This window comes from Rhagoletis pomonella, unplaced genomic scaffold, assembly GCF_013731165.1.
Source record: "Rhagoletis pomonella isolate Grant_MI unplaced genomic scaffold, Rhpom_1.0 Rhpom_scaffold_00005, whole genome shotgun sequence".
Classification (NCBI taxonomy): domain Eukaryota; kingdom Metazoa; phylum Arthropoda; class Insecta; order Diptera; family Tephritidae; genus Rhagoletis; species Rhagoletis pomonella.
The window spans coordinates 40,670,201-40,693,811 of NW_023458559.1; the positions used below are offsets into that span (position 1 = coordinate 40,670,201).

General features: G+C 36.8%; 1 protein-coding gene across 2 annotated transcripts; it reads right to left on the reverse strand.

Annotated features, from left to right (window-relative positions):
- Positions 1-9,455: 9,455 nt before the first annotated feature.
- LOC118739888 (serine-arginine protein 55-like) lies at positions 9,456-10,539 on the reverse strand. Of its 2 annotated transcripts, XM_036471384.1 has the most exons (2): positions 9,698-10,539; positions 9,456-9,613 (listed from the first exon to the last, which is right to left on the reverse strand). In XM_036471384.1, the coding sequence occupies exons 1-2, from the start codon at positions 10,533-10,535 to the stop codon at positions 9,456-9,458; spliced, it is 996 nt and encodes a 331-aa protein (XP_036327277.1). In that variant the 5' UTR covers positions 10,536-10,539. The 2 variants fall into 2 exon arrangements, with proteins under 2 accessions (XP_036327277.1, XP_036327276.1); XM_036471383.1 differs by having other exon boundaries at positions 9,456-10,539.
- Positions 10,540-23,611: the final 13,072 nt, after the last annotated feature.

A 23,611-nucleotide genomic window follows, 5' to 3' on the forward strand; every position in this document is an offset into this window, starting at 1 on the left:
ACTTTGGTTTATTTTCTTCCTTATCTAGGCAAATTTGTTAGAAATTCCTTTTCATTTTACTCTAATTGACTCCATCCTTTGTATAATGGCTTCTGGTGGATACGGATGCGCACTTACACTTACACTTTAGTTCCCCCCCTATTGTGTCAACGCTCACTCAGATGTGATTCACTGGTATGGGGGTTACAATAATATCAACAAAACCTACATTTACCACGTTTATGATGGCGGCGATGGAGATAATGGACAAGAGAAGGTTATAATCGAGGGATAGAAGATAAGCGTATGTATGCATATACATAGCTGCTTTTTGATGGCTATAATATGGCACCGTTGAATGCACATCAAAATAAACGCAACGCAATCAAACTTCCCCTAAACCCAACACATTTCGCCCTCCCCCCGCCCCCTCCGATGCACGCCACCGAAGAAAGCAACCTGCAACTCATTGTTATTGAACCCCTGAATGGTAAAATATTGAAGTTGGCTATATTGCAAATCCATGAAAGGGGAGGGGTTGTGCAGGTGGTCGGGGACGATTGTTAAGCATTCATAAAGTAGAAAGCATAAAGCAGCTGGAAAGTATCCACTGATAGATATGAGTTATGGAAATTAATAATGAAAAAGTTCCAGACGAATACGCGTCTGAGTGAATGAGTGAGTGACGGGCTACGATGTGGGAAAATAGGAGTGTGTGTGGGCTAGCCGGTAGCGCTACGGTCGAGCTATCGGTTGATTGTTTGCATGAAATTTTCATCTCGCCAGCAGCAATGCAAACGTAAGCGACAGTGTTTGGTAATGCTAGCTGTGTGTGTGGCGGAGGGGGTGGGGCTGTGGTTGTTGTTGATGTCGATGTCGATGTTGTTGTTGAAGTTATCGACCTGGACTTCACAATACGGCCAAAAGTTCTGTGCACTCTGCAATGACATGGTTTGGGTAAGCGACCAGACATTGTAATAACAATAACAAACAACAGCAACAACAACAACAAAAACGCAAGCAATCCATTTAGCAACGCTTCCGGTAGAGCTTTTGTCGGCAATCGTTCCGGCTGCTGCTGCCTCTGCTGCTATAGTTAGACTCGCTGCCTTACTTTCGTATGAATATGTATGTCTTTTAATATATGTGGGTCAATCCACGGCACATGACCAATGGGTGGAACCCACTGTTTATAATTTGAATAAATGAATTTGGTGGCTTATCATTTAACCAAGTTCTGTCAAAGAAAAAATAATAATTTTTTCGAAAATTATGCAAAATGCACAATTTCCAGGATTTTGCAATTTTAGTTTGTGAATATCTCAAAAACTATTATAATATCACAAAATGGATCAGAACGTTTGAAAGGTGATATTTAAGGATGTAAAAAAAATGTATATTAAAATATTCGATAAATGAAAAAGTTTCCAGAATTTTAAAATTAAAAAATTCGAAAAAGCCAAAACTTAAAAAAAATGTTGGCTAAATTTTTTTTATACAATATCTCCTACTGTGCCTAAAAGATCTTGCAACATTCAAAAGGTGTGTTTATGAACTTTTGATTTTTGAAAAAAAAAAACAATTTAAGCTAAAATTTAGAGTCCAAATAAAGTTATAAAGTTAAACAATTTGCATTTAACTCAAAATAAATTTTAATTAAAGTGTGCAAAGTTTTTGGCCTGATTTTAAAGGCTGATTTAGGGCTGTGAAGAAAAAAGTGTATGAAAACAATTTCGAAAGATAACAAAAAAAAACAGAATTTTAATATTATAAATTGTAAAAGGCAATAAATTATAAATATTTTTGGCTGAATTTGTTTACACAATATCTCTAATATTTTAATAAGGTCCCGAAACTTTCAAAAAGGTATTTTTTATGAATTTTTTAACTTTGAAGAAAAAAATAACTTAGAAACACTACAATTTATAGTCTAAATAAAGTTATGTTAAACCATTTTTATTTAATTTAGAGTGTGCAATGGTTTTGGGCTCATTCGAAATCTGATATTTAGCGTTGTAAAGAATAAATATTTCAAAACCAGATTCAATGAATAGAAAAACTTACAGAATTTTAAAATTAAAAGATCGTAAAAGCAAAAACGTTTAAACATGTTGGTTGAATTGTTTTATAAAACTCATTTAACTGATCTAAACGTATCCTGATATTTTGAAGGTGTTTTTTTTTAACTTTGAAATAAAAAATGGAAACTTTGAACTTTAAAGTCTACATACAGCTGTGTTAAATTTTTTTTTATTTTAAATTATTTTTAGTTTAAAGTTGCAATAAGTATTTTTTCGAAGTTCAAAAATTTATATCTTAAAAAAATTGTTTAAGATATTTAAAGATCTGAGGTATTGAAAAGTTTAAAAAACCATTTAGTTTTTGCCTTTACGATCATTAAATTTCAAAATTCTGTAATATTTTATTTTACATTTTTTTTAACGGTGATAGTAGAAGTGGCCTAACCCACAAAATTTTTTATACTTAACTACTTAAAAAAAAGTCGTTTATTCTTTTTATCTAAAAAGTTAAAAAATAATTAAAAAAAATTAAATTAAGTTAAGTTAAACGACCTTTAGTTTAAAATTTACAACTTTTGAAATTATTTTAAGTGGTTAGGTACGAAAAAACATATTTTGGATTACTTTTGCTATCACGGCCTTGATATACATATTCAAACTTTGTGATCTGAAAATAAAAAAGTTTTGACCAAAATTCATCCAAATAAAAAATGGTCTATTCAACCACTGGTCGATTTGACATGGATTGACCCATATGTATGTAAATATATGTGTGTGTGTGTGTTTGAGTGCTTGTACCTTTACATTCAGTCAGTTACCCCAAACAGCATGGCATCATAACATATTATCTGCCCACAACAATGCAAAAATCTATACGTGTAATTTTATTACTTTACTGCGCCAGCCGGCCTGCCTAAGCGCACATGCACACATACCTACACAAACATACAAGCATGCTTGCTCACATACATACAAACATTACATGCCAAAATACGCATATGTTTGCGCAGGGATATAAAAGTGTCAGGATTACTCATAAAATTGCGATATCCTTTGTCACCTTTGCACGCCGAGTGCCATTTATAACGCTTGTCGCAACTTCACCGCCCCCACCCCATCGCATCTCACCGGCAAACATTCCATTGATGCCTGTATGCCGCTGCAGCCATAACGGCAAAGGGTGGGTGAATTTATGGCTCTTTGGTAAACTGTAAAAGAGTGAAAGCACAAACGATCGAATGGCAGTTAAATCCACTGGACGACGTTCTGCACTTTATTGGTTGGGGGGATGTGCTGTACAAACGAAATGATTGTGTCTGCGGCGGTGGTTTTTTTTTTTGTCGACAGCAGTGCCAAACTTAAATCGGCTGGCTCCGTAGCGTTCGCCAACAGTTGTGAGGATGTTAAATGCTTTGCAGATGAGTCGAGCGGCAGGAGTTAAATGGATTTTGCGGTGCCATTAGTATGTAGCTACGCCTCACTTTTACACACATACTACATACGTATGTAGGTATATTGAGTCCACACATACACATAAGCACCAAGTTTGAGAGATGACAAATATGTTCAGCTATCGTTGCGGTCTATATCTACAGATGTATATGTACATATGTATATATGTATATTTAAAGGCCTATATATGTATAACCTATGCATGCTTTTAGTAATCCTATAAACTCACATCTATCCCCTCAAAGTTATAAACGCTCTGTCGACTTTTATTAGCCGTGTGTAGGTATTTTCATATGTGCTGGCTCTTTTACCAAAATTGTTGGCAAGCCGGCGGTGGTGGCTGGTCAAGAAATCAAGGTAATTTGCAATTTGTCGCCGCCAAAGTCAGATGAATTTTTATGTGTCTATATGCGCTGCTGCAAAATGCAAAAGTTTAACTACATATATATCATTATAACTGTCATCGTTTATTTTTTCTTCACAGATAATTTGTGCTTTATGGGCTACAAAGATAAAGTTATAGTGTTTATTTAACTATACACCACGAAACTCATATGGGTACCTGGAGACTGAGATATTGAGAAAAACTCTAAAGCTCACGAATTGAAGAGAAAAGTTGTTCCATCCTTGCGGGAAAAGACAGGCAGCAAACGAAAGATGGGCAAATCTTTCCTCCTGGGCTTACGTGACCCTCTTGTGACAAAACGAAACGAACGTCTGTCGCTCAGTGCGTGCATGCCTCCAGATTAGAAGTAAGCGCACCGACTAACTGATAGCTGGAACTTAATCCAATTCGCAAGAAAGGTCACCCTGTTAAATATAGTGTATAAGGTATTATCGAGCGTGTTACAGCCCACCGTCAACGCACTGTTTAGACCTTATCAGTGTGGCTTTTGTGTTGGTACGATCTCTATAAATCTCCTGTCATCAACCAAATAGTCGAAGAAGTCTGTAGGTCTATTTTGAGTAAATAGCAGCAATTGCTGCTTGGGGCCGAGTAAGCAATTGAGAGCTATTCTAGCAATGCCAGCCATTGATATCTTGATTGTTCTCTGTTCACCTAAAGGAGATATGCTGTATAAAATACTCGGTACCGTCCGAAATTTGCGCTTTTAATTTTTTTTTTAGATTTCTGGAACAAAAGTTGCCCGCTTTTTAAGTATGAAAACCTTCCAAGTAATTTTGAAACCCTCACCTTTCAAACCTTTAAACTGAGATTGCAAAATGAATCGCCTTTTTTCTATTTTTTAGTTTGATTGCAAAGCTTTTTGATTTTTATTTATCGCAGAAGACCATAACCCTTTCCTTTCTTCCCTTTCACAACACATGTGCAACCATTCCAGCTCTGTGCACATTCAAGCTTCATATTTTCCATCTAGAATTTATTCGATGGTGTAAAAGCCACAACAACAACAACAACAAATACTACAAACAATTCGTAATAACAATAATGCAATGCTAAAGGATTTTCCATTGTTACCGCCTCTGCCTTTATGCATACTTGAATGCCTCGCAGACCGACTGAGTGCGTCGTTGACTGACTAACTTGACTGCTTGCCTAACAGCATGGCTCACTTTCTCTATGCACATGAATAGGTATTGTATGTGTGTGTGTGTGTGTGTGTGTGTACATAAATAAAAAAAAATTATGCATTTGTTAAGCTGCTTGCATTTTTCGCTACGCATTTATGAATTTCTAACATTCTGCGTATTTGGCTTTTCAAAACATTTTTCAATTTCACACAACAATGCCAATATAAAAAGCGAATGAGTGAATAGTTATATGTATGTACATATAAATGTGTGTATATTCATACATAGATCAGCAAAGCAAAAGTCAAGCAATAATAAAAACAATTTTTGAAGAAAAGCAGACAAGTAATGCAATTGCTTGAGCAAAGCTCATTGTAGGTGACACGTTAAAATTCCTTCGACATTTTCAATTTCACTGTCAATCGCCTCAGCTGCAGCATCACCAACGGCAACATCATCGTCAAATCATAAAAATATCACATCATCCCAAGCAATCCATTGTGAAATTTATATACTTACCCGTATCTACTATATACATATGTAGTAACATGTATGTATGTAAGTGCCCTAAGCGTTGAAAAGCAGGGCTTATTTAGTCGAAAAATTTTTGATCGCTGCGAAATGCATTCGCCAATATTTTGTAGCTGTTATGCACATTTGCATTCCACTCATACTCCGTTTTATGATGTATGTAGTTAGGGTGGTGCATAAAGACTGACAAGTCCTTTGCATTTATGTATGTATGTATATCAAAATTTGTTTATGCTGTCAATAATGCAACAGGGCAGGCTGGGGCAAGTATTTGCAGGATTGCTAATGCTATTGTTGGAAGGTGCAAAATACATTACTATCAACGATTGAGCGTTGAAAGCTTTGCTTAAGCTACATAAATGGAAAATATTTTGAAAATTGAAAATCGATTGGCATTTCAATTTTACAGCTAAAGAGTTAAATTGATTATAAGCGCGTATGGAATTATGTATATGCATTTTTGGATATGAAAACTTGCACATGCGCACCATAATTAATGAGGGCGCTCACGCTTACATAGCATTGGCTTTAGCAGCTGGAGTTTTTACAATTTCTTATAACTTTAGGCACATATAATTTTCCTGGAAAAAAAATACCTTAATTGGGTTATTTGATTAGCTTATTCCACGGATGACCAAAAACTTTTTGCTTCCCTGTGCCATTTTGTAAAATGGCTTGGTACTGGTGTGGCCCACAGATCTATTACCAAAGCCCAAAACCTGGCAACACTGTACACAACATACAAATTACACTGTGCAACAACTTCAGTGGCTTTGGCTGGGGCGGAATGATTCCAACTCTTTTAGGGTAACTGGAAAAAAGCGTTACAATTAATATCGGAGGGAAATATGTAGTTTGGATACATATAGTAAAATTTCATGGGAATAATTTTGTAGATTATTTGAACCCTATTAACTCTCTCACAAAAGGGTAATTTCAACCCTCCTTTCTGGTCTAAAAAAATGGCATTAAGGAGGTCGCTAGCGGGTTAAAATGTTCTAGAAAATTACTCGCCCGGAAATTTACTGCAGGTATTCTCAGACACAATCTTTACACAGGGAACGCAAAAGACCAGAGAAAATTAAATAACAAATATATTTCATTCCAAAGTTTCTTTTGATTCCGTAGCGTTGCGTTTTCTGTATTTCTCACCACTGTGTTTTTTTTTCTAGCATCCAACACGTTTTTCAACCTACTCTTAACCTTTTCTACTATCTACATACATTATTTCCCCCATGGCACGTCGCTGGCTTTTTGTGCTGGTGTTGAGAATATTTTGTTCAAATCCCATTTCTTTGTTTTCCCCTATTTAGACACGGTTATCTGCGTTATCAACTATATTCCTGACTAGTGTGCCAAGGTCGAAGCTTCGTATGGTAAATTCCACAGACACCACAAACCTTACAGCTCAGTCCGCTGCGAGTTTCTCTACCACGAATTCTTTTGGCAGTTGATTCTGCAGCAGCTTTGGCACGCTACCCCCATCAATTTTGCCTTCGGAATGCGAGTAAATTGTGCTTCGATTTGGCATCTGAAAGAGAAAATCTTTTGTTAAACAAAAAAAAAATCCAAAAACTCAACTCAAATACTTACTTTTTAACACAAATTACACTAAACGATGTAAAACATTGGAAATTAAATGAAATAGAATTTCTTTTTTGCGTGAACTCCGATCTGCTCGTTCGTTATGCCCCTACAACGAAAAATGAGTTCCCAAAAGTGTTGTGGAATTACATTTCCATTTTCATTAGAGTGTTGCCATAGAAAATTTTAGTCCGTTTTAATGAACGAACTAATGAATTAGTTCAATTAAAAGAGTTGGCTCTTTCGCTCTTTAGTTCAAAATCTCCCCAAGCCTAAAATGTGTCGCTACTCGCTTGAGTGTTGACCCCATGCGACCACTAACGTAAAATTTTTTGGCGGAGGTAAGTCTTTAAATTTTATTTTAAGTTTGAAGTGGAAAACATGTTTTTTTTTTAAGTTAAAGATAATAGAGTACATTAATATTTTTGATAATTTACACTTGATTTTCTTATTTCGAAAACTCATTTTTCAACACTTTTATTGGGGTCACAGGGAACCCCATGCGACTAATTTTGTGATTTTTATGCGCCTTATTAAGGGTTCAGCTTTGTAATTTATTCTACAACTGGTTCCATGGAAAAATCTTCGTGCAACTTCATTCCATGTGAACAATCGTACTTCGAACTTCGCTCCGATTTGTTTCGCTTGACGCCGCTCGGCTCGGCATCGCCTTCTGTGTGTACGTACCATTAGCTGTTCTACAGCTGTGAGTAGCATGCTTGGCCGGTTAGTAAAAATTTTAACCTAATGGCATTCAAGGCTTTGTTGGTTGAATTTTTGTTAGTTTTGTTGAATAAAAGAAAAATTCTCGGATAAGAGAAATCGACATGCATACCGTCTTAACCAGACTTTTCATAGAAATATTTCAGCTCTGAAAATCAAATCAGATTTAATCGTTTGTCAAAATGCCAAAATTGGTTATTGACCATTTCAGTGCAGCTGAGTAGTAATCTGAATTTCGAGTAATGCCGAGTTTTCACTGGGCATTGGAACGACAAAAATTGTCTATCATTGCACACATGGCATGTGGGTAAAGAAGAATTTCTTAATAATTATAATTGAATTTATCATAGTTTAGTGTTCCATTAATCGATAATAATAATAATAATAATAATAATAGATTGGCGCTTACACATATGTTGGTGCTTGGCCGAGCTTCTCCTCCGATTTGCGGCGTGTGCCTTGATTTTGTCACACAAAGTAGAGGGACCGACCCGAACGGCGATTGTATTTTTATGAGAAGCTATTTTTCATTTCAGAAATGCACCCGGAGGTTTGACATTGCCTGCCGAGGGACGACTGCTGTTAAGAAAAAACCTTTTTTCTATATTTTTTTGCGATGTTGCTTTGACCAGGACTTGAACCCAGGTGCTGCGGAGTGGAAGCGCGCACTGCTTACCACTACATCACAGCGGCCGCCATTGTTAATCGATTAATTGTAAAATAAACGTATAAATACTTTCAAGAAATATGAGTTCTGTAGTTGTCTAAAATCCATCCATCGAACATCCTTTTTTGCTAGCTGCATCAACTTTACCCGAGGTTCAAAAATTCACTTCAAAGATCCGTTAGCATTGGCCTCAGCAATGAAGTTCTTGCGAACTCAAATAATGTGCGAATCGTCCCTAGAATCAGTAAAAAATGTATTCGATCTTTGGGCCGTTCATAAATCTCTTGAACACAAACGAAGGCGAAAAGATGCTGATTTAGGTCACCCACATGATGAAATTAGTTTTTATTTAAATTGTCAAGTCCTAGAAATAAAGCGGAATATCACCGACGCTTGGGAGGAAATGAAAACTATTTATCCCAAACTTTATGGACTTTCGAAAAAACACTATATTTGAGCACCTTTTTCAAAGCTGGTGCGTGTTTTGTGAATACACACTGTAAAAAATACCTTTCAAAATTCGATTAATCGATTATTTCTCAATAACTGTAATTATTATTTTTTGACTTATGATTAATCATATGATTAATTAACCGATTATTAGTGTCGTCTAATATAAGGCATACCCTTTTTGATCTTAAGCCCCAAAGAAGAGTTAAATTTCCATACACCATAAATCAATTTCTAATGTAATTTCAATAAAGTTTTAGGGACATTAGAAGCCAATGTAAAAAGTGTGCTTTTGTTAGAGCTGAGATCAGAATATGATCAAAATCTATTTTGGAATTCTAGCAATTTAAACAAATTTAACGAAATTAAAACCTTATCAACCATTTTTAGGAATGCTCTTTATTTTCAATATTTCCATGCAAAAACATACTTAGTAAATATGGTTACAATTAAGTAGCTGCAAAGATTATAGTTTTTTCCAAGTCAATAAAAGGCTAAAATTTTTGACAATGCGCCTACTCATCCATGCTCTCATCTCGGTTCGTTGAATCGTTGGCATTTGCCGGCGAGGCATACCGAGAACGTGAAGAAGAGCGACTACGTGAACGCGAATCTTTGCGTGAGTCGCGCTCTGACCTCGATGAACGGTGAGACTTGGAACGTTCACGAGAATCTCTGCGTGATTTGGATTTCGAAAGTGAGTCACGTGGAGGCTTAGAACGTTCGCCAGACTTCCTGCGTGTTTTTGATAGTGAACGTGAAACACGCTTTGCTGCTTTTGAACGCGAGCGTGAACGAGAATCACGCTTGGCAGAACGCGAACGTGACTTGGACTTAGATGGTTCACGAGATTTGCGTGAGCGTGAGCGTGAACGCGAACGTGACTTCTCAACCGACTTCGACTTGGTACGTCCTCGACCACGCGACTTTGAACGGCTGCGCGACTTTGAGCGTGAACGCGATGAACGACCTGATTTGGAGCGAGAACGCCGGCGTGAATCAGAGCGTGAGCGAGTCCTTTCACGTCCACGGCCGCCACCACGTCTGGCCGTGCGATCTTCAACCAAACGTATGCGACGGCCATTCAAGTCCGAATCATCCAACTTATCTATGGCAGCTTTCATATCTGAACGCGTTGCAAATTCGACGACACCCTCATTGCGACGCTCCTTGTGTGCATCACAGTATGTGACCTCACCGGCTTGGCGCACATAGTCCTTCAGATCTTGCCAACTAACGCTGCTCGAGAGATTCTCCACAATCAAGCGATGTTCGGTGCGTTGCGGTGGTCCATAGCGTGATGATCTGGGGTTTCGGTCATTGTAACGACCACGTCGTCCACTATCGTAACGATCTCTAGGGACGCCACGCGCTGTACTCTTTGCCTGCTCTACAACTATACGCCTACCGAGCAATTCTTTGCCATCTAACTCGTAGACGGCATCATCAGCATCTCGAGAATCTTCGAATTCTACGAAACCGTAACCATTTTTCAGCAAGATATCACGTACTCGTCCATAGCCTTTGAAGAAACGTTCTAAATCTCTTTCACGAACTCCATGCGGTAAACCGCCGACATAAACTCTTGAGCTCATGATGCTTTTAGCTTAATGTAAAGCGATGTTAACGCAACAGCGTTTGTTGTCGGACTAATGCTCTGGTTTTCTGTATGTTCTTTATTTATATGCATTTTTTATGAAAATATCACTTATTTAGGAGCACTTCCTAAAGACAAGACGAAAATCTATGTAAGCTATTTTTATTTGCGTAGTGGACTTCCACGTTAGTTGACCTTCATCCCTTTTTTTAATTGTTATAGCATTTAAGTTGAAAGTTGGTCATGATCACCTGCCTCGTTTAACAAGTAGCTGCGTTACTACCTGATTTACAACAACAGTTGTTCGTATGCGTCTGCGCTTGCGGTAGTTAAGCATTGCTGTACAGGTAAAAAATAGCACTGCGCTCTTAACCGCATTTCCAGCAATAATATAAATGTATTTTGAATAGAGCTGAATGTTTTTGTTACAAAAAAATATTATTTTCATATTCGCAAGTACTCACTTTGGGGGCGTAAGGGTTGGTCAAAACTAGTTTTGGATTGCGTGAAATAGCAGTATAAAGAAGAAGATGCAGAAAACAAACAATGGCCGCGCGTTCCGTTAAAATTTTCTTAATGAAATTTTTTAACCGAAAATCGCCAAGTACGTGTCAGTTATTACATTGTATATCTATATATAAATGTTGAAATAATGTTTTAAACCAGCCATTTAGAAACTCGTTTAGGCTATAAAAGTACTTTCCCAAGGCACGTAGTTCGCTCTTCCATTCGTAATTGGCCCTCTCACTCGTAAAGTGTGGAAAATAATTTTATGCAGATTAAAACAAAAAACCGCAAAATCAAGCACGAAAAGTCGTGTGATTTTTGAGTCTGTCTTCTGTGTCAGATTTTCTAAAAACTACCTAGATCATCATTTTCTCATAAAGATCCTAGCAGCAAATCAGGAACGCCAGCTGGAACCTCTAAGCAGAAGCAACTAGTCCAGAAGTTACAGCAGCCTCTATAAAACTTCGTAAATAATTTCAACATTCTCCTCACAGCTTGCATGCTTATAGGAAATTTACATGATTGATAGTTGAATCAAAAGTTGAACGAAAGTGGGCAGCCGACCAATTTCATTGCAATCGATTAGTTGAAAGGACGTTTACACCAGGCGAATGTTGCTTTCAACTAAAAATCGCCTGAAAAATCGCCTCATGTAAATTCCCTATTAGTTTCGAAACCACTTACACTGGCAGTGCCGTTGTGTTGAGTAGGCATAATAAAGGCATGCTATAGAAATACTTAAATTGATCCTACGCCAATAACGCCAGTTGCTACGTGCTATCAGGAACAAGATAAGCTTATTGGTGTGTCGATAAGCACACAGAAAGCTATACAAGGAGACAGGATTTTTTTTAGGGACTTTGAAATTTAAAAAATATGACTATTTCAAAAAATTATTTAAAACATTCAGTGCAATGTAGGATAAAAATAAGAGTGTCATATAAAAGAAAAAATTCTGTAGAATTATAAGAGAGTAGACTTTTTGGTGCATAAGGTCGAATTTGTATGGAAAATGTCCTTTACCAATTTTGTCCTTAAACATCCTTGAAAATTTGCAATTTTTTTTTCTTATTATTTGAGTACTAATATAGGCGCGACCTCATCACCGAATTTTGTCCTGCAAATTGTATTAACTTAAAAAGACAAAATTTATAAAAAGCGCATTTTCAATACCTATTCGTCTTTTTAAACCAAAAAAAAACCTTTACTGTTTTTAAATTCTACAAAATTTTCTATATTCCACATTCTAATTCTACATTGCACTGATTTTTCAAATATTTCTTTTAATTAATCATATGTTTTACTATATTTGGCCCATAGTATATCGATTCTTTCGTGTGTTTTGAAATTTTTTTATTTTTGGCGCACAGGGGTGCAATTCAAATGTGCCGCGGTGAATATGTAGCCAAAAGCCTCTGCTGTGTCGCGAAATGCTCTTGGCTTCTCAATATTAGAGACCAAAGGATGCAGAACCGTCTCCGTAGATCTACCTCTGCAGGGGCACATACCTGTGGTTGGCAATAAGTATCGTATCTACATACAAAAATTAATTGTTTCAAGTTTTTATAGTGGGGTCGGGCAAACAAGGTTTTAGAAAAGTAAGGACAATTCTTAAAGAAACTTTTTTCTTGATTTTGATGAAAGTGGCAAAGTTGTACATACAATTGATGGAATAGCCACAAACAATAAGTGAATAAATTCACGTACAAAATATATTTGCAAAGGCGAAAAACTTAACGTTTTATTTGCATTAAGAAGAACTTAAGTGCATTCTCAATAAACACCAGAGTACAATAACAATTTATTTTCAGCAAATTTGATATTAAAGTGACAATCGATTGGTGGAAAGCGTACGAAAATAGAAACAAAACGGCCGTTAGAATTGAAAAACGAGTATGATGGGAGACTCTTTAGCTCGTAGTCAGTATAAATGTGAAAATACGAAGAGGCTGCTGACCATTACACCAGATATACTATGTAGTTACATACATACATACGGGCACCAAAATAAAATCGATGGATTAAAGTGGTTGCATGACGAATTTAAAAAACCAGAAACACTCAAAGTGGGAAATATATGAAAAAAGCATACCGCAGGGGAGTGTCGTGGCAAAGAATATTGTAATATATATAAGGGCATAAAACTGGGAAACTTCGATAATGTTTTCCACGCATGTTCACATATAATTTTCGCACACATAAGTGTATATGTGAAGACGTCAAGCTGCCAAGCACACTTTCAAAGGTGTTGATAATGATGCTGCCTCCAAAATTCCCCAGGCGCTTCTGTGCTTTGTGGCATCTGTGCATGGCACATGCAAAGGCAATGTTGTTCAGTGTTAGGTTGTTTCTTGCGTACACTCTTATTCATTAGCGCACACAAGGGGTGGGTTTTGGGGTTCAAACCCCCCCCCCTAAAGCTAATAACCTCAAATGCAAACTATATCTTAAAGCTAAGAATCCAGCTCTCAAGGAAATTATAAGAAATATTTATTATAATTTCTGTTGCTTGAAAAAGCGCTTTGCTTTTGCTGTAAATTTTCATGAGGAAATAAATATACGAGCATTTTTTTCTTGCGAGCTGCAAACTGATTTATGAAAATTTGGTAGAAGAAAATTTCTTTTCCATTTCTCGTCCGTCGTTTCATATGAATTATTTGTTTTCCTTGAGAGTTCAGTTAATTTTTTCGGAACTCGAAATATTAAAAAAATTTAGCAATCGTGAAAAATCACCATCTATCGAAAACCAGAAACCAGAAATCGAAAAAATTACCATAAAAGTGCAAAAATTCATGGAATCAATAAATTTATTTTTACTGACTCTTTTTTAAAATTTTTATTAGGTACTTTTGAAAGTTGAGCGCATCTTGAGTTTATAGAACTTTTTATTAAACAAGTAGTTTTTAAGGAAAGAACACAACCGACTTCAATTTTCATATACAAATTTAGGGTTACCGTTAATTTCTTCATGATCCAATCATCGGATCTCTAAACCAAATTACGGGACGACCCTTGAGGTACCATCTTTCCAATAAAAAAAGGATTATTGAAATCGGTTCACGTGGTAAAAAAGTATTGTATTCCGGCGAATTGATAACCTCCCCTTTTTTGAAGTCGGTTAAAAGTGTTTGAGTTCTGTTAATCTTATGTAAATAAAGTGCAGTTTATGAATTTTAAAACGTTTATTTATTTATTACATACTGTACATAAAACTTGCGTAAATGTATTTTAAAGAGCGTATTATCAAGCAAATTTTCAGTATTTTCCGGTGATATATCTTCAGATATATAAAACCCCCCTAAAATATATTCCTGGGTGCGCCCCTGCTCTTATTTATATTATTTACGCTTATGTCATAATTCATATATCATTTCGTGCCGTGTCTGTCATTTATTGTGTCGTCATTTGACAGACAAGCAGCCGCAATGTATTGCGTGGAAGTAACTTCAAAGGTTTACATACATATGTATGTAGATATACCTACGCATGTGCATTAGGGTGGTCCAAAATAAGTTAAGTCGGAATTTTAAATGCTTTCATCCCCTAGGATAGTTCTATATCGAAAAAATAGATCCCTATTTTTTTATATTTTAAAATCAAAAAATATTTAGAGGTCGTTCAAAGCGCTTAAAGTTTTCCACGTACATCTTTTATATGGAAAAAAACTAATTTTCGTAGAAACGGTATAGAATTCTTGAAAATCAAAATCTTTCGATCGGAATACTCGGAATCCGCGTTCTAACCCTACAGGATTATTCTATATCAAAAAAATATACACTTTTTGTGATTTCGAAATCAAAAAATATTTAGAGGTCTCTTAATACTAACGATATTTTTTGGCTCACCCACTGGATTTTAGCTAGTAGTTAATAATGGTTAAATAAAGCATTTCTTATTAGTATGGGAAATCTCCTGAGGAAAACAGAGTTTTCCTATAGGAAACATTTTGATTTTCAAGAATTCTATACTATTTCTACGAAAAATGGGTTTTCACCATATAAAATACATAGATTACTTTGAGCGCTTTGAGCTACGTCTGAATATTTTTTTATTTCAAAATAAAAAATAAATAAGTTCCACTTCAAAAATCTAAAAAAAAAATCACAGTGTTGCCCTGTGTAAGCTTTCCACACAACACAATGTGCACCGTTATTATTTCGTCGCGCCATTCAATCGTGACTTTCTTTTTGATTTCTTACTTAAACTGCTCTAGTGAAGAAGATACAAAAAATATTGCCTTATACTTTTCATGCGCTATGCAATGGACCTTCCTCTTGACAAATTACAATGTTTTGCAACAGTCGGATAACTTTGATTTTTGGAATTTGGTCAGCTTTTTCGTAATTCCTTTCGCTGTGCCTTTCCGAAGATGTTGCAGAATCTGGTAATAACAACGTAGAGGAGGAAACGGTCTTAACTCTGCGGTAGGTAGCGGTATCTGAAATCATCGTTCCTTGCTGACCATGGAAGATCAACGCAAGGTGTTCTATAAGATTCATCAGTAACACGAAATGGTTCAAGAGTGCGATAATTGCATGTTCTCAAACTATGGTAACACAATGGGTCTTCTATATAAGGCCTAAGTGTGCCTTGCAGATGGCAGCCACTCCTTCCAACCTATCTACCCACCTATATATGTCCCAGGGCATATGAACATATCTAGGTATGTAACAAAGGATGAACAAGCGACGAAATGTGTCAGGAATATCAAAATCAGAATTATAGAAATTTACTCATCCAAAGCTTAGCAGAGATGGAGTCGTGCAGACAGATCTGGAATGCTTACTAGAACAAACTTAAAACTTCTACGACGTGCCATGAAAAATATAAATTCGGCTCATCTTTGCCCAGCGAATCTCCGTCCACCTATGACCCATCACCATAACAAACTTCCTCATTGAGTTTGGAAACTATGATTTCTTTGTTCTCATGAGTTCATTGCCCATCCGCCTTCGATACGCTAAATTAATATGCACCGAAATATTAAATTCCTAAAATGCTGATTTCTCTTTTTTATTGGCTTTAAAGACCCATTACAAAAAATGTTAATAAATAGTTTTTTTGTGAATTCAATAAATCGGTAAACTCTTTCATTCGTATCACTGATATGCCCATTGGTAAGTGTAGGTGATGTCACAAAACATGCAACCATCGCACACACACACGCACACACACAATACTGAATTGTACCTCCTCACAGCACTGCTTTTGCTCCACCTAAGCGCACCACTACCTCTTTCTTTGGGTGCTGCTTTGCGAGAAGTGCACATCTGCTTGGAATTCCACTTGAACGGTCATGTCCTGTAAAAGAAAGCATTTACTCAACATTTGAAGGTTCGTTCACTTGCTTTTTTTCAACATTCATATATATATATTTAAGTACATACATACATTTTATTACTCATGTCCGTGAGTACGTTTGCATTTCTTTCGATTTTTCTTCGGTTCACTTTTCCATTAGTTAATGTCGGCGCTTACTGTCAGACTGTTTGTTTTATTTTGTTTCACTTTGAGTTGTGCGTTATTTATATTTTTTCCAAACTCCATTTGACCAGTTTTTTTCTCCGTGTTTTGTTTTTTCCCCCGTTTTTGTCTTTCATGTTGCAGATGTTAGATTTATATGTACATACGCTTATGTTTTCATTTCAGCGAGTGCCATTCAGTCAGTCAGTCAGTTGGCTGGTTGGTTGGTTGCTCGGCGGCGGTCATGGTGGCGTTAGCATGCGGCATCATATGGCAGCTTCTACGCGAATTCATTTCAATTCAACTTTGTTCTTTCGTTCATTCATTCTTTTAAAGCTTCTATGCATTACTCGTATGCCATTCTTTGGCAAGTAACTTTTCTAAACTGCTTTGCAATGTCTTTCTGCTTCTATTAAATTGCTAACAATTTTTCATGAATTCGCTGTAAAAGTAATTTTTCTCTGTGTCATTTAGCATATTTCACAGCGTTTTCGCAAAAATTTCTCTGCTTGCTCGCCATAACTCGAAGATTGTATTTTATGTCCTTATTAAAAGCATTTAACGAGTTATTTCTACTATTTATCTAAAAGCGTATACGCCACATGTTCCGACTAGCCAACCAGTCGAAAGACTAGCCAAACTGTCGCCCGTATAATCGATTTTCATTAGAATGGGATCTTGCTGTGCTCTCTCCATCCTTTTCACTTCATTCCATTGGATATCAACTTTGCCTCTTCCTGCAGGATATTGCGTTCCCCGTTGGCTTTTGTTTCTAGTTGTTACCCCCGCTTTGTGCGCCTGCTGACGTTCGCATTGTGTGCCGGAAGTAAGGCAGTTTCCTATTCACTGCACATGTTACCTTAGCAAAATGAGACTATACTTTTTCTATTAATTTATTATTAAAGGTTAAGCAGCGATAAAATAATAAGGGTTGCGAAGGTTAGAACTGGGAAAATCAAAGACGAGTTAAAAGTCATAAATTAAAAGGCAAATTACCTACAAATTATTAGCTTCACAAGATCCCTGAGATGTGCGGCTTGCTCAAATTGCATCAGTCCTACATTGTATATCTCCCAAAACAGCTTTCGATCCAGATTCGACTGCAATGTGGAATTTGGTATGGCTTCCTGGAATTATCACTTATACACCGCTGGTCTCATTACTGTACGTTTGTATCTCATGTGGAAATAAGTATCTTTCATGTGCCAGACATTGCGAGTGTGTTCCAGGCAGGGGTGTTTACAATCCTGAAGATTGTCGAAGTCGGCCTGCTATTTTATTTTTGGCGTTTTTACAACCATACGATGCAAGGAGGACTTCTTGATGTTGTTGTCGATCCTTGAACATTGAGTTCGTCACAAAACACAACTTAACCCAGCATAATAACTTCGACTTATTATTCTACAAGGAATTCCGTGGAAAAGACTTAAGCCTATAAACTTTTGGTCCCTTTATCCCCTTACAATATTATCAATCATCTCTTTTCTCATAAATCGTGCATGCTCTGGTATCCACATGACATGAAATATCTCTATGGAAGCGATATCTAACAGCATTTAAGGACAACCACACATTAGCTTGGAGGTCAGCTCATATATCCTTAATTCAAAAGGCACCATGTGTATGTAAACTGCCTCTGTTTTTTATTATTTTATGATCCACAAAGTAGCCACAGCGACTACTTCTTGTCTCAAATGTCGCTTCAGCAGCTGAACAAAGCTACTTTGGACCTTTTACATGAGAAGTTGGCTTAAGCTCTGGCAAAGCTTTTAGAGTAAACTTCTGAGGTTTAGCTCACTTTATCAGTACAAATATTTAGTCTGAGCTCAGCTCAATTTTTCATTACTCCGGCGCTAAAGTGTGTTTGCCTAAAAAGAAGTGTGCACATAGTGTAAGAATGGATTATTCTAGATCTCAAAAGGTAGTTCATCTGCAAAATTCCCTTCTTCGGTGTGATCTTACCAAAACCTTCCAACTACATAAAGCTGTTTAGTGACTCAGCCAACTTTTAGTGTGCCGGTTGCGATCATAAGTGAGCGGTTGCGGTTCGGCAGACAAGCGCTTATGTAACAAAAAAGAGGAAAAAGCTATCTAATCAAAAGTGATATTGCCCCCAGAACGGCAGATAATGCTCGGAGAGAATTGATGCGTTGTGTTAAAAAATCACTCTAGATCTAATCGAAACTGCGCGAAACCTACGGAGCAATAGAGCCTGTAAATAAGGAAAGAAAAGCCTCAGTTCTGTAGTGAAGACTGCACACCTTGCAGGAGAGCACTCTGATGAACTCCAAATCCAGAACTTAAACCGCAAATATGCATTCTTTCAAGGCTATGCGCCGGAAAAGTTGGGCTGATTACCAAAACAAAGTAGACAAAGACTACTTTTTGTTGTTGCAACGGCTACTATGCCCTCCCTGCGATCAATTAACACTGGAGTCATTGTTATCAGGCTTTACTTTCTAGGAATTTTATAAGTAGGAGAAGTATCACCAGGGAAGTGAAGTGATGGTTGGCGCTCTGGTGGCAATCTTAAAAAGTTGAGACCAACATACGTAGTGTAAGGCTACAGTAACCTAACCGCAATTGAATCTAAGTAACAAGTAGGCTGTAACTTTTGCCATTCAATGGGTGTCGCTTGAATAAAGGGAGTTGGAGCTCGTGGAGTTTGTTAATGATCTCTCTGTGAATATCCATATCTCATCTGTTCGTGAGGTCGTTTACGTTTTACTGCCAGAAAGTACCTATTCAGGTGCACACGGCGTCAGAGCATATAAAATAAATAAAGAGATAGCCGTTCACGATTGAATGTAGATAATTAATATGATGGCTGAAGATTTGAAAACATGCTTTCATACATTTTTATCATAGTCTGACTATAAGACTCTTCATGGGAACCGAATCTTCAATAGTTAATCCCAAATAAGCGATATGGAAATATTTACCGACCTTTCAGTTAGTCCCACCATGATGAAAACACATTAGGCATTTTGAAACTACAAAACTTATGAAATAAGTAAATATATAGTATACCTGCCCTAAGCTTTAAGTTAAGTTATTGTAAACTAGACATAAGGTGATTTGTGTATAAACCATAAGTGACAGAGTTAAGCCCTTAAGGCGTGGCCGCTCAGGACACCATCTCGTAAATAGCTAGCGGTAAAAAAAGACGTTCGATATTTGATAGCGAGAACGACGGAGGTGTTTTAGTAGCCTTCTGAATATTTTAGTATATCATATATAGAGAGGCGACTGCCCTCTGAAACTTACTGCAGGACTCGTTGGCCAAGTGTCCTTAGCCTCGTTTTTGAAAGGTCCGTGCAGATATCCGAACACACCGGTAGTCCCAGCACTACTCGCTTGCAAACATTTTCGCCTGGAAAACACTTGCCGCATTCCTTCTTCGATTTTGGTAGGCAAATTCTGAATGCCTCGCAAACATTTTAGTTTTCATAAAAGTTCTGAATATTACAACCAATAAAATTACTTTCCAATAGTCATTTCGAAACTATCAAACACGAAAGTCCATATTACTTACATTCATACGATACTCATCTAAAGAATTTCATCATTTTCAGATTAAACGGAAATGCATGAAATAATTCATTCAAAATAAAATTTAAATTTGTCTCTTTTAGATTGGTTTCTGAGATGCCAAGCACGAAGGCTCTGACAAAGGAATAAGTGGGACAAATTTATTTAATTACGACACAACACACACAACCACTTACACATGCGTGTGCAAAATACGAGTACTTATCGGGACAAACTAACTGAGAGGACAAAAGTGCATTCACATTGTTATGCGTATTAACAATCATACACACATGCACATGGGAGTGCATATGGATATTCAACTATTTACGAATAGTCTGAACTCACATAGAACTACATATAATATGTACGTACACACGTGCCAACATGATTCTGAGATATATACTCGTAGAAGAGAAAATGAACAATTTCGTAAACGAAAAAGACGATAAAGTCACTATGACAAAATTCTCTATATTCTATACTCGTATGTGAATAATTTCTAGTTAGCATATTATTCATTTTATATTTACTTGTACTTGCTAATCAGAGGATATACAAAATAGATTTATTTAAGTTCGTACGCATGTATGTAGATTTAGAGAAAACTTGTGCAAAATGTTGTAATTATTAAAGACAGATACGATTGTTAGAAAGTACATACAAATTATGGAGTGCCCACTCAGACAGCATGCAAACTGTTGAGGCTAACTGCCAAGTGGTCGGTCCAAGAGTAAGGCAGTTGTATGTACTACGACTACTAGAATGCAAGTAGTTGCGAGACAAGCGGCAAAAATCAGGAAGCCACAATCAACACTCACTTCACTTTCAGCTTCAGCAAACAGCTATGGCAAGCAGTGAAATACTCATGGAAATATAAATATACATTCATACATATATATGTACGTATGTAAGGATTTATTTAGTTAAATGTATATGTTTGCATGTGATGTTATTCTTCAAGGTGGTCCGTTTTAGTTGAATATAAATTTTTTAATTCTGGCAACTGTCCTTCAACTCACCACAGTCTTCGGACGAGAAAGGTCTTTCGTAGGACATTTGTCAATGCCGGCAACAAAATAAAAAATTAGAAACGTTTCTAAAAATTAAATTAAATTAAAAAATTGTTTTCTTTTCAAAACAAAAAAAATCTAAAAATCAAAATTAAATTTAAGTAAAAAGGAGAAAAAATGTCTAAAAATTAAATTAAATTTAAGAAAAAAAATATTTTCCTTTTTAAAATAATGAACTACAAAAATAAAAGAAGAAGAAAAATTTAATGTAAATAAAGAGAAAAAATCCGCCGACCGAAGATTCGAACCTCGAATGGTGCGCCACTGCTTTGCTCACTTAACCATTGAGATTGTTGGTGCAGCGCGAGTAATATGATATACACTCCCAGTTGTTTTATAAGCACACCCTTCTGATCCTCAAAATGTACAGTTTCCGTTTGTTTGTTTAGGGCACTTTCTTGTTTTATAAAAATGTAGCTTATTCTATATATAAATGCGATTTTAACATTTTATACAAATTTAAAAAGATGTGAACGGGATGTGCTATCCTAATGACCTGCAGTGCATAAGTTAATACTATTTCTGTAATAGACATACACAACACATATGGCTTGAAGCAAAGGGATATTTCGCCGGGTTTGTCAAGCCACTTGTGTTGTGTATTTCGCTCTTTACGCAAAGAATCCTCCTATGTTATACGCGCATAGCCAAAAAAATTGACCCGCCCTAATGTATCTACTTGTGTATTTACAAAAGCTATGAAAGTATGCGTATACATAATTGCTAAAAACAAAGAATCAGGCAATGCATACAACCTAGACAAGACCAAATGTCATAACAGCAAAAACAGAAACTATGTACAACCAGACGAGAGTCAAGGATGATATGTAGTATGTCCTATGTGTACTACAATATAACACACATATATATATATGCATATATATAAAGGGGTCGAGCGTTGTAAATCAGCATGTGAAAAGTCATACAGTCAACAAAAAAAGAAAACAAAAAACATAAAAACCGAAAACCCAAAGCTTGCAGCCTGAAGCTGTTGGCTTGACATCCGTTGGTCGGTCGCCTTATGTACATCCGTTCGTTACTCACTTGCCGCACATGTCAAGCTCAACAGTATCCCTTACAAAATCATTGAATTGGCACGCTGCCGCGCTAACTGCACAAATCCCTCTAGTCTTTCCAACGCCCCTCCTATACTCGTACCGTGCCCTGCTTTGCCGCTCTTCTTCATCTTCGGTTCGTTTTTGCTTTTGGTTATTGTCAACGTTGGCATTGTCCTTGCTCCACACACGCTTTCCAGCTGTATTCTTCCTGACTTTGGAGTTGCAATGAATTGTTGTTGTTACTGTTACTTTTACTTTACATTTGTTCGACCGTCTATCGTTGTTATTCCCTTTGTCTATCCGCCTAGTTACGTACTTACATACAGATTTTACTGCTGCACGATTTATATTTTCGGAAATGCTTAGAATTTATGTATATTTTTGTTTGAGCAATCGGTTCATCCTTGCATGCTTGTGTCGGCAGCAAGGGAGCGTTAGGGCGAATATGTAAATATTTTGTGACAAAATGTGTGACTATGTGTGTTGTAGAGTATAGCTAAGCGGTAAATTATGAACGGGTTAAAAATGTGTCTAAAACGTTGAAAATAAAAAGTTTTGGAATTAGGATGGTATCTTGGCCTACACCGATGGCTCAATGATGGAAAAAGAGTCGGCTCTGGTCTGTATTAAAAGCACCTTCAAATAAAGCAATCATATCACCTTGTCTCCTACGGGATAGTAGTAAGTCTCTGTCAGGAAACGTCACTATATTCGTTGATAGCCAGGCGGCATTGGAAACATTAGGTTCCACGGTGGTAAAGTCGAGCAGTTCGGAAATGTGGTGCAAGGCTGACTTCAATGAAACACGTCAAAACCTCCCTCTGCTGGGTTCCTCGATATGACAATATATATATGTAGAAGGGAACGAAATAGCCGATGGGATGGCTAGACACGACTCGGAAATACAAATACTGCCACCGATTTATTTTCTGCTAAGGGGATCTGCTAAGGATCTCAAGATCCTTGTGGCTGAGACTCAATAAAAGTCGTACTGAGGAACCATTGACACTAAACAAATCTGCAGTAAGGGCACTATGCTATAGCACCAATGCTCCATCGATGGCTTATTCCAACAAGCTCCCTCTGCAGAAGTTGTCGGGATGAGGATGTAGACGAATCGATTCACCACTTTCTATATCAATGCCCAGCTGTCCAGGCAAGGCAGAGTTAGCGGAGGTGAAAATATCGAACATCCACAGCTCCTTTCGGGATAGTGAATGGTTCGACAGACTTTATACTGACAATATGGATTAACCTTGGCTAGAGGGATGTTCCAACTCCAGGCACCCACAGGAATCATTTATAATGGGCATGGGAAACATTCTTACACGCCTTCCCAACCTAACCTACATATTTTTCCGTCTATCTTACCAACATCCAGGGCTCATAAAGTATCGGTAAGTACCATGAATTTATCAGATATTGAAGTGAAAGAAAGTCTC

Bases quoted from the DNA above. Each gene is read 5' to 3' on its own strand.
- LOC118739888 (XM_036471383.1), bottom strand. From the start codon at position 10,535: ATGAGCTCAAGAGTTTATGTCGGCGGTTTACCGCATGGAGTTCGTGAA.